Genomic DNA, 12,129 nt, shown 5'->3' with positions numbered 1-12,129 from the left:
CGCGAATAACTAAGTTCGCACTAAGAAATGTTTCCCATGAAATTTTGACAAAAATTTGAAGATGTCCTGGAAAGTATTTATGTTGAGTTAAATTTTGAAAATCGAGACACGTGAAACAAACAAACAAACAGAGATTACATGTTGATTGACTGACAGCAGTGGATCAATATTCGTCGCAGCTGGATTTTTTTGATATATATATATATATATTTTTATACAAATATACAAAAAATGATTGTCGTTTTAAAGTTGTTCGGGTAAATTTCATTGGTTAATAACCATATCACGTGTTACCAAGGATAACAAATGCCTTTACAACTTCTTTTATAACTTTCAAGATGGCCATTCCGTGGTGACATGAGAGCTGTATAAATAGTTGCCTGAAACAAAAATAACATTAAATAGTAAAACAATAAAAAATATAATTAAATTTATAGTTTTGGTGACAAAATTGTAAGGGTTTGTGGGTGTGGAAGGGGGTTGTGTTATGAAGGATTTCTTTAATCGATTGTTGGCAACAAATATGTTGTGGTAACTATTATATTAAGAACTAAAATTTTCAGCGGAAAAAAAGATTATGAAGTCTTTTAAACGAATTTTAACCAAATTTTAAAAGTAATGATTACGGGAAATAACACAAAAAGAAGGTTAGAAGCATTTATAGTGTACATGTATTCAATCAAAATCTAAAAAAGTGTCTTCAGGATCCAACTTTATAGATAGATCTCAGCCAAATGTGAACATAACGAAAATAATAAGTTCAAAAAATGCAGTTTTTATTGATTTTTTGATAAGCCTATATATAATTTCCATGCACTGGTCCTTTTTAAAAAAAAACTAGAAAACAAAAATTTTCGGACAAAAAAGCTTTCGGCAGACGCAACAGACACAAATTTAAGACGGAAAAAATAAAATCGGAATTTTTTCCAATGTACCTGCGAAATATAGAGCTGGGTGAATGAGACATACCTTGTTTTCTACTGGGACGGTCGACAAAATATTGAACAGTATCTGCAACGAATTTTCTCTCTAAAAATAATTAAACATTTAATGATCTGAACATTCTCAAATTAATGTTTCACAGTTAAACTGCTTTGGAATGACCTTCCAAGAAATGCTTTTAGTTTCTTGGCTTCGCATTAAGCCTAAAAAAAGCACGTGCAATAATGGCTTAGAAATTGAAAAGCAAAATTCCAAAAATGTTGAAATACATATTATTGAGATATTCGTGAAATAAAAAAGTGCATAAGTTCGTTAAATTTTCTTACCAATTTATTGGAAGCATTTCTCAGTTGTTTTAAACACATTTTAGCCTGAAATACGAAATAACGAGTTAAATTGTGATTTGCGTAGAAATGTTATAAATCACAAAATCTTGTTTGGTACTAATTAGGTTTCAGTCTGAACCGATCCATTTATGATAAGATTTCCCCTCCCTCCAGTGCCTTCCTTTTCTAAGAGATGTAGTGACAGGTTACAGTAGAGTATAGATTGTATCCTGACTGAAAAAAAGCAATATTCCCCGGCTTTATCTGATAACAAAGAAAATTCTCGTAATTCTGTTTTCCCTGACTTTTCTATGACCACAGCTAACACATAAAGAAACAAGCTTATCTTTTTTTGGTAAGGCGAAATTTGCAAAAATTAATATCCTTAAAATATATTTAGAATCTGGTTGACATTTTTGTGACAAAACTTACAGGCTTTCTTCGGTTGTCGTAAAATGGCGGGTTTTTCCAGTTATCATAATTCGTTTGAACAAGATACCACATTTTTTCGTTTAAACTAGAACGCAAAAAATGTTTTATTAAATCCGTAAGAGGGACATCTTAATTTTAAACTCCTTGAGAAGTCTGGTAACAAAGTTTACATAAATAAATAAAAACATATATTGTTTTTTGCAAGCATCCTTGAATTAAAGTGTAAGTATTTAATTTACGCGTGTCTAAAACTGACATTCATGACGTCAAACAGTCAAGTAGTTTTCGCACGCGCAGAAGAAAAGTTTATTACTTGAACATTTTTTCTATTTGCTTTTAACAGTTTCAGTAACATATCTTCTACTTGTGCAAAACAGAACATACAAGGCTGTCATTATTTTAGAGGGGATAGCTCCTAACTTATCTTTCTTTATTCTCTAATTTTATCTATCCTCTAGACTGAATAAAGAGCTACGACATTAAAACTTACATCATTGGATGCGTGCTCGAAGTTTTTGATCGCGTTATAACAATCCCTTCATTTCGATTTACCCCGGCAAGGATGTAGTAGACTGGTGCCCAAATAGGTTGAGTGCTTAACATTGTCTTTGCTTCATGATAACTAAAAGTAATTGAGTTGATGGTTTACCACTATCTTACTTTGTTTGAGACCAAAGAGCACTATACATTTTTAACTTAAATTTTAGACTTAAACTGCCTAATTAGGAATCAACACTGGGGGTATCTTTTCCAAACAAAAAATAAAAAATTAATTAAATAAACAAAATTTCAATATTAGGCATGTTTCACAAACCTCTCCGCCTTGTCAAAAACCTCTCGAGCCCATAAGCTTGCAAATTGATATTTTGAGCGCGGAACTAACAACCATTCCACGACACCTAGACAAAACAAAAACAACCACAAAAGTTACCTCCACTATATTAGCATAGACATCTTGAAACAACAGCGAGATTATTTAGAACTCCTTTCAAACAAAAGCAAAGAATTGGCAGGCAGTAGTTGACTAATCATGTTGCGGCTCAATAAAGTGTTCACTAGAAGGACTGAGAGAGGTCATTAGAAGATTTTATGTAAAAAAAACATTCAGTATCCAGTTATGAAACATGTATCGAACGTTGAAGCATGTTTAACAATACTTACTCATTGGTCCACCGAAAAAATGTTCAGCGCTCCTCGAGTTCAAACTGAATGAAAATTTTCCCTTAAAATAAAAAAGAGATGTCAATAAAAAAATTATATAGTAGAAGTATAAATGCAGTTACGTTTTTGGAGTATTAATTTACCATTTGATGACAGCCCGGACTAACGTAAAGATTAAGTTCCGGATGCGTTTTGCCAGTGTTGAACATATATGCATATAGACATAAAAGATGATAAACTTACAGACTTCACACCAGTGAATACTCCAACAGTGCCCGCAAATTGGACTGTTTTATATAGCGTCTGTCCTTTAGACTACAAAAAGTAAAAAAGTATTATATTTCATCTATCAACCAAAAAATCAATTCTAAATAAATACTTCAAAGTAAATATATGTTAACACATTTTGGTTAAATTAAACTGTCCTAAAAGCAATACCTGGAATTCCACGTTAACAGTGATTGGACGAAGAAGTTCTGCTAATTTCCAAGTGTTGTTTTTTGTATCCCAACTAAGAATACAATATAAAAGAAATTATCTTTGAGGTCGTGTGATTTCGTCTGCGACAATAAAATGACATAAATTTATATTGAAAAAGGCACTTTAAAATGTGCATACTTAAAAGGAAAACGAAAGAAAATTTCAAAATGTTTAAAAGAGTTTGACATTATAATTGGAGAGTTTTTTCTTAAAATTTTGCACAAGAAAAGTGATGTCATAAAAATTCTTGAATTATTTCAAGTTTCCTGCACCTTTTCCAAATTTGGATTTACTAGTCTTATCACACTGTTCTAACATCAAAGAAACTTCCACCTTCAAATTTAAAAAAACGACAAAGAACTTTGTTTTTACCCCATCCAAGCACCAAGGTCCATATTCCTAGCATGATACACATAACCTAAAATAACATAAGGGTGTTATTTTAATGCATAACTCAGTGAAACGTATTAATAGGGTGGTTAAATGGCAATCTGGAGGCATGTTGGGTTCCAGACAAATGCTGCAACCCATCACCATAAATGACGAAACAAAAACACAGCAAATACTTCTATAAAATAGTTCACCTTCCGGATCTCTCAAGATTATTGAAGTACACATCTTCTCTAATTCGTAAAAAATGTTACAAGCCAATATATCTCCTAAAATAAAATTAGAGGGTATTTACATGTGGTTTGGCATAGATGTTTGTTTATATACAAAATATGTTGAGGTTCTGCAATAACGCAACCTAAAAAAATTTCATGTTTACCATCTATAGAAATAAAATTAGGCCGCTATTTATGTTGTGTTTTTATAATAACAAGTTTGCTATCTCTGATATCCAAAAAATTCAATAAAATCAAGGTCATTTGATAAAGTGATTTTATATTCATGGTAATTTAATGTATTGTAACCTTGTTCTGCACACTCGTTTGTACTTTTAAACGTAACATGCTACAAAAGAATTGTCATGATTGTCTTTTAAAAAAATTCCCTTATTCTTTTTCTATTCACGCAAACACTCACCCTATCCACCCACACCTGAAACAGAATTGGCATATGTTGTTTCAGGCCTTATTCACACTTAAATACCGTCATAAAAGTTTCTTATTTGACTAAAAGGAAAGCATGAAGAAATCTCTATACAGACAGACTAATTTAAATTGCAATTTAACCTTGACAGAAACAATTCTGAGTGTGCAATGTGCCACAAACCTAACCTTTTCTTCAAATGACCGTACAAATGTCATTAAAAGTATTTTTATTAATCACATCAAAGATTTTCTTTTGTAAATAAAATGTTTAAACTAAGAAAAAGAAATTGTTTTATTAATTGTACAAATGAAGGGTTTGACATGAAGGGAAACATCAACTCAGCCTAACGTATGCTACAACTACATATGAAATTTCAAAATATTTACCCAAAGGAAGATCCAGAGCTTTTGCAATCCCAATAATCTCATCATTGTATGGGTAAGGAATTTTATCAATTCCACTTGCCTAAAAAGAGATTTACCAGAATCACAAAATTAATAATTTTAAAATAATAAACATTTTTTAAATAATGTATTGTTTGGCATTTTTTCTTATTTATAATTGACCAAATTAAAAAAAAATTGCATTACAGTATCGGACACAAAAAACACACTTTCCATGGAGTTTAAATTATGGAATGGATATAATTATCAATATTATGGTGTATAATCCGACTCTTAATACGTACTTTAAACTTACGCAAAAAATTATTGTGAGTCATACAAAACGCACTAGAAAACATGTGATTTAAAGGGCTTTCATTTCTAATAAAAAAAGGTTTCACTTTCCAGACAAATCTTGTTGACAAATGAAATCTATAAATTCTAAAGGCAAACCTTTTGCACTTACGCATTAAATTTTTAGCCCTAAATATATTGTAAGTTTTAGGTGTTTCCCTGAATATCAGAGAACAGTTGAGATTGTTAGTAACCTACCAATGCTTCTGATAAGTATTTAAAAACACCAAACGGCAGGAGATGCTTCACATAATTCACAAAATGCAAAATCTGTATAAAACATAGAAATAAACAATTGAATGATAAAATAAATATATACTTAAATTTAATAATTAAATATATCATCAATTAAATAATAAAAAACAACTCGAAGAATTAATTACATACCTTTCCCTTTCTAGGTGTTACAATATTTGTCCATCTTTCTAATGGTGGTAAATCCAAATTTAGAATTTCTGTTGGTATCACGTCGCTAGGAAGCAATTAGATTTATATTTAAATATGTAACGGTGGAATACAGCAAAATGAAAACAAATCACTTGGCAACATTTACTTCATAACATGTAAACCAACATTAAAAACAACAATTTCAGACAAACATGTGGTTTATTTAAAAAAGCAGAGTAAACATTAAAAATCTACAGTGGCTTATATTTTATATTATATTTTCAGTGTTTGTACATCATTTTATTCAGGGTTTTCAATTGTGTTTTGTTTTTTACTAAAACACTTCCACGCAAACGAAACTTTCTCCAGCTTGATTTCTTTCTTTGTTTGTGCACCATCCCAGACCTCCATCTTTTTAAGTATCCACCTTTAACACGTCGAAATCTTTTTAAAACAGCCCTGCATGATTTACGCTTGTTTAGCCGACTAACCAGGGTAATGGTTCTCCTTTGCTGCCCAGACGTTTGAAAGAAACCATTTTCATAATAACACATTCTTGGCTTGGTGTGTGATTTATTAACAAGACTACAAACTGTATTTTGTATAATTCCATTGCAAGGTGATAAACTTGTCAAATAAGATCTAGTAATCAATCTATTTCTTAAAGCTGTCAATATAGGATGTGATTGCGAACCTAAAGATATTAAGAAAGCACATTGAGACTTTAAAATTCATGGAAAATAAAAAATAAAAAAATATGATAAAATTTTTGTGTCATCATCATCATCATTCATCATTCTCGGCTTAACGTCCGTTTTCCATGCTAGCATGGGTTGGACGGGGTATATTAATGACCCTCTTCCAATCTGATCTAGACTGTGTTAGATCTAAACTCAACTTCCTCTGTATCAAGTCTGTCCTTATAACCTCCTGCCAAGTCTTTCTCGGTCTGCCTCTGGGCTTTGCCCCAGGAACTATCAAGTCTCTACACTTTCTTACCCAATTTTCCTCCTCCATTCTTTCCAAGTGCCCCAGCCAGTTCAATCTTCTTATCATAATTGACGTAAAAAATATTTTTAAAATACATAGGGTTTTTGGATTAATCTATTGTTAGTGCTATGTAGAAGTACAAAAAGATGTAAATGAATACTCAAAAAATTGTGTACCTGGGCATGAAAATGCTTTTGATAGCAGGTGCTTGCTCAGAAGTAGTGTCATTATTATGTCATTATACTTTTACCTAACAGTTAAAGTAAACAATACAGTTCCATCAGGGTCTAATTTAAATGTTTTTGGAGAATCAGTAACCGAAAAGCTACAGGTTAACATCTGACTCTTTAAAGGATTTGCTAAAATATACAGTGTTGAGTGGACCACTAGAAGTGAGTACCGTAATGCTTCAAATAAACACCCCCCTCAAATAGACACCCCTCCTTTAAGTCATTTTTTGAAAAAAAGCCCCTCCCCCCTCATAAGGGTTGTTATTCGAGGCGATAAGTATTTTTACTTACTTACTTTTTTCCTAAATCTTAGGTTTAAGGTTGGAAATTTAGTTTTTCGCTTTTGAAGTTCATTCTCTAAAAGATGTGAATATCTTTTATTTTCTGCAAAAGAGACAAAGTGTAAAAAAATTAATAAATACCCCCTCTTTTAAATGCCCCCTCGAATAGACGCCCCCCAAAAATGTCAAAAAATTTAATAAAAGCCCTGGGCGTTTATTCGAAGCATTACAGTACTTTCCCCTAAGCCGTTTTTAGCCACATATCACTGAATTTAATATCTTTTTAAGAGGTAAGTGATCCTTATACTTATGTAAAAAATAGTAAGTTAATTTTCATCTCAATTTTTTTCTCTTATATAGTAAACCAAGTGCTTTATCTCCCATTCCTTTTCCCTCTCATTCTTGGTTGCTGCTACAAAAGAAGGGAAGTTTTTCTATTTTAGAATCAAAATGATGGCAAGCAAAACTATACTTTTATAAAAAAAGTATAAACACTTTAAAAGAGATAAATAAAAGTATAGTGCACTTTTTATAAGCAAACCAGTCTGTTAGGTATAACACATAATCGAGGAATCCCACAAGCACAGTAACTCTAATAATCCAATATAAATTGGTGTATTGGTAAAAGGAAAGTCATGTGAGAAAAGAAAACTTTAAGATTATAACCATTGTAAACTAAAGGTTATTATCACTTTAGACTGTCTAGACAGCAGGCACAATACACTCAATCATAGTGCCATGTTTTTCCTGTGTGCGCATCATATAACATTACGTTATGCTATCCCAAAAAGATGTGTGCACAGAAATGGAGGTAACGAAAACATTAGTGCAGAAAAAAACATAGCTATCAGAGGAAAAAAAAAGTTGACTAACTGACGGACAGCCAATACTCCTTTGAAAAATGAAAATAAACTAAATGTCCCATTCATGAAGGTTTATGTCATCATTCGTGCTCGCGCAGCAAAGCACAATTTGCTAAGGCACATGTTATGGTTCAAATTATAGTTAAAAGATCGCTTTCTCAAAGCATAGATTAGATGTCTACTTTGTGTAATCCGTTTCTGAAAATTACTGTGCTAAACAAGTGACAACAAAGAATGGGCAGAGATGCTGTGCTTGGAGCGGTACGTGAAAGAAGCTAAGCCTTGAATGTATGTTTTATTTGTGTGAATGTTAAAATAAATACAGATAGTACAGCATGGTTAAAACATATTGTGAATAAATGTTGAAACCTAAATTTCCCCAACATTTTCATTGTGGATTTTGTTGTTTTAAATGTTTTCCTACATGTCTACTTGGTTTGATTACATTTTTACCTCCATTTTCTGTGCGCGCATCGGGCATTACGTAATCACTTAATGCACACGCAAGTAAATATTGGGACTGTGAATCCATGTATACAGGCGTGTAAACAATGGCATGCATGTACTTTTCACCAGTGTCATGCTCTCAGTCGAAAAAGAAGAAGAAAATGCTGGAATGTCGTACTCGTTTTTGGGGAAAGACTCGTCTGAAGGCAGGGTAAACACTTCAGATTGGGGTAGAGTGATGACAATCAAAAAATATAAGCAACTTCTCAGCTAGCTAAGTAACTTGGGGGCTGACCAGGCAACCTATGGTCTTTGGTTTTTATATACAAAAATACATTTACCTACTTACACAAGGGCTTTTACTACCTTCTTACACAAAATAACCGTACAATAAAGTGACCTCCTACTTACAGCCGAAAGCGAAAGCATGACCGATATCGATACGGGGTCGATGGTTTGAGATAGGGGACAAAAATGTTAAATTATGACAAAATTTAGTCTAAAAAGTAATTTTTTTATACAAAATGAAATTTGACAAAGTTTTTTCGATTCTCGTTCACATAACATGACCTGTAATACAAGAGAATAACGTCGGACACAAGGAATATAAAAAAGCACAAAACGAAATAAAAAACAAAACACTAGTTTTTCCACGCGTTAACTCAAAAAAACAAAACTTTCTGACGTAGCAAATAAAATACATAAACAAACAAATTGAAGAGTTTCATCTTTACTGGTTTATATTTCAATCTGCTTTCGTATTTGCGTTGATCACTGTAAATATTTCAAGATAAACAAATTCAACCACAATGACATTTGGTGTTGACCTAAACACGTTGTTGTCCAAACAAGAATGTTTATTTCTGGTGGAAGAGCAAAGTATGGGGAGGTATTACACCAAGTGCGACATTTTTAACAAAATATTTGTCAAAATAAGTGGGTGCAAGCCTAATTAATAATTTCTTTTAAGTAAGTGAATAAATGGGGAGTTTCCGTTCTTGTGGATTTTAACACAACGGTTGGCTACCCCCGTTCATCATCACTCCCCCACCTGACTGTGATCACGGAATGCAAATTGCCAACTTTTACAATCATTAGTCTCGTGCGAGCACTGTTAAATTCGCAACTGATAATCGGCTCATCAGTAAGCGGTGTAAAAATGCATTTTCTGACATCTGTGACAATTTTGTGAAAACGGGCCGTTTTTCACAAAAAAAAACATTACATATCGTAAATAAAGAGCTGAATCAAACATTTGTCGATACTAAATTTTGAAATAGCGCAGGTTGCAAAACAATACCCGAGCACCGCGGGGATTATGTCACTGATTATATCACACAGGGAGAAAAACCACTGGGAACGAGACTGCACGAGGGTGCGTTTATTAAATGTATAATAACGTTATACGCACTGAAAATAATAAAAAGAGTTCAGAAATATAAAAAGTCATCATCACAATTCAACTGCAATCACAAAAAATGAACATCACTTACTTTGCTTTGCCAGGGTAAGCAGCAACTCTACATTGTTCCAACACCTGCAAAATAAATACGAACGCGATAATGACAACGTATGTATCTCTGACCGTGCGCACGGCGCGTGGCACTTGAAAACAATATAATCGCATACAATAAGGATGTAGAAATATGTTTTGGTTAGACCAACCTGTGATTGAACGCATGTAATTGAAAAACATAAGGTTAAGATCGCTGCACTCTTCATCTTGTCGATCTAGTTACACCGAAGGTTTTTACTTTTCTGTATTCTTCTTGTTAAGTCAGTTAATTTATTGCGATTTATGGCGATGAAAATCAACACCACATCCGCTGAGACAAGTGTGACGAAGTACTGAAAGCTAAACAGAAATCTTCTCAGTAATAACAAGAATATTTACATTAAAATTGATAGTTGGGAGAAATTGCATTCACGCTTGCTTACACTCGTGGTATTACAAATATTTTGTTTCAAAATTGTTCTCAATGAGAGATAGGTAGATCGAATATCTATTGACACTCAAAAATATAACATCAACCTCTTCAACACCACTTTGACACAATTCAACATCGTAATGAAATTTTCAATTGGTATAAATAAATCTTATTCTGCAAAACAATTTTTTTTCGCGCGCGTTATTCACCAGGAATTGATAAGTTTTACCCTCACCCACAGGTCTTCTTTTTATTAATTCCAGGTACTATTAGTAAGCATATGTGGTCGAAAAAGTTACGGATATAAAGAGTACTGGAAACAATATTGCTAACGTTCGATCTCAGGTTGAATAAAGTGAGGGTAAAAACACAATATCCTCATATTACATTTCTCACCTGTGCTCTTAATTCTGTCCCTCAATTCGAATAACATAAAACGTTGATAAAATATATCAAAATTCGGAGAGTGTTGTGTTTATGAACTTGTAATTCTTCGCGCGAAGATGTTTGTATGTGATTTTAGCAGCACATTGAACTATAGGTGTCATATAATGACAAGTCTTTTGGGAACACGTTCCGTGACACTGTGACAGTTTGAAGTTGTTGTTTTTTCAATTAAACTCTAATTTACATCAACACCAATTGCGGGATAAAAAACAGAAGATTCGGAATAAAATATTTCGAGTACAAAATAAAATACCTTTGAAATTTGATTAAAAAAAACAAAAAAGGAGATGAATGGTGGTTATAATATAATCTCTCACGCTTGTAGTTTTAACCATAACGTGTGTACAAAATATGTCCAAGACAGAAAATGTCAATTTATTTTTACATTTTTTACAGCTCCCCCCCCTCCCAAAAAAAAATATAGCTTTCACATTAAAAAACAAGAAGGATGTCAACGAGTTAATTTACTTCCATGGAAAGCGAAACAGAAAACGAATACACTTCTGCCCTTCGTAAACGGACAAGTTAAAAAACTTTGTTTAAAACAGGTTAGCCTGACAAAATAATGCTTAATAAGAAACATACCTTCTTATATTGTTCACTCTTTTTACAACACATTGGATTCCAAAAAATTGTAATCAAGTTAAATAGTTCTCGGGAAGCACTTTATTTTTGAAACGAAACAAAATATTTTTATCTCCCTATATCAAATTAAAATACACGCCCCCCAAGATTTAGTGCACACTATGGAAAGTTTTCACTGATAACAATAATTTCCCCGAAACATCAATTTAAAGCAAAGTGACTAGATGTCAATAAAGGTCTGAAAAAAAGAACACGATTTTTAGAAAAATACATCAACGAACCAGCTACCATTTTTAGTTTTGTGATTTTAATATTAATTTCGTTTTATGCAACATGTAAACGATAATCCAAATGGTTATTATAACGACCAAATAGAAAAAATAAAACAACTTCATTTTCGCGCCGTTTTTATTGTCTTGTACTTTTTATTACTTTGCTGTTCGATCGCCAAAAGATTTATTTGGTTTACCAACAGTGATTATCCAATGATGGATGATTAGATGTCCTAATTACGTGAAAATCACAAAAAACATTTCCACTTTGGAAACAAATGGACTGTTTTTAGACAATTAATTTTTAGGTTGAATTATATTTATTTTTTTCTTTCGGAAATTTATAATCCTGATGACTTTTCAAAACAATTCTGACTAAATGGACTACATCTCTTAGGCCACAAGTTGAATAAGGGTGACCCTACGCACTTTCATCTTCCGCTAATATGAATACGGTTGACTGCCTAAAACATAAACCACATACAAATAAAAAGGATATTTTTATTCTTTCGTCTCTGCCGGCTATTTTTAATTTTCAATTTTTTATGAGCCTCAGGTCAACAGACATGTTAATTATTTCTGAGTA

The 12,129-nt window shown here is 32.4% G+C and overlaps 1 protein-coding gene across 3 annotated transcripts; it reads right to left on the bottom strand.

The window, feature by feature from the left end:
- Positions 1-163: 163 nt before the first annotated feature.
- LOC130657677 (acid ceramidase-like) lies at positions 164-11,575 on the bottom strand. 3 transcript variants are annotated; one of them, XM_057460684.1, is made up of 17 exons: positions 11,272-11,575; positions 9,977-10,166; positions 9,805-9,848; positions 5,501-5,585; positions 5,312-5,383; positions 4,763-4,841; positions 3,926-4,000; positions 3,714-3,759; positions 3,300-3,372; positions 3,105-3,176; positions 2,862-2,922; positions 2,515-2,599; positions 2,191-2,322; positions 1,701-1,785; positions 1,269-1,313; positions 970-1,029; positions 164-380 (listed from the first exon to the last, which is right to left on the bottom strand). In XM_057460684.1, the coding sequence occupies exons 2-17, from the start codon at positions 10,031-10,033 to the stop codon at positions 291-293; spliced, it is 1,161 nt and encodes a 386-aa protein (XP_057316667.1). In that variant the 5' UTR covers positions 10,034-10,166; positions 11,272-11,575; the 3' UTR covers positions 164-290. The 3 variants fall into 3 exon arrangements, with proteins under 3 accessions (XP_057316667.1, XP_057316668.1, XP_057316669.1); XM_057460685.1 differs by lacking the exon at positions 11,272-11,575 and adding an exon at positions 10,636-11,132; XM_057460686.1 differs by lacking the exons at positions 9,805-9,848; positions 9,977-10,166; positions 11,272-11,575 and adding an exon at positions 6,667-6,743.
- Positions 11,576-12,129: the final 554 nt, after the last annotated feature.

Source organism: Hydractinia symbiolongicarpus, chromosome 9 (assembly GCF_029227915.1).
Source record: "Hydractinia symbiolongicarpus strain clone_291-10 chromosome 9, HSymV2.1, whole genome shotgun sequence".
Classification (NCBI taxonomy): Eukaryota; Metazoa; Cnidaria; class Hydrozoa; order Anthoathecata; family Hydractiniidae; genus Hydractinia; species Hydractinia symbiolongicarpus.
The sequence above is the reverse complement of the archived record's forward strand: the minus strand, read 5'-3'. Positions and strand labels throughout refer to the sequence as shown.

Coding starts and splice junctions, on each gene's coding strand:
- LOC130657677 (XM_057460684.1), bottom strand. CDS start 10,033: ATGAAGAGTGCAGCGATCTTAACCTTATGTTTTTCAATTACATGCGTT. Junction 2,323..2,514: donor GTTTTTGACAAGGCGGAGAG/GTTTGTGAAACA, acceptor AATTACTTTTAG/TTATCATGAAGCAAAGACAA. Junction 1,030..1,268: donor GAAATGCTTCCAATAAATTG/GTAAGAAAATTT, acceptor AATTATTTTTAG/AGAGAAAATTCGTTGCAGAT.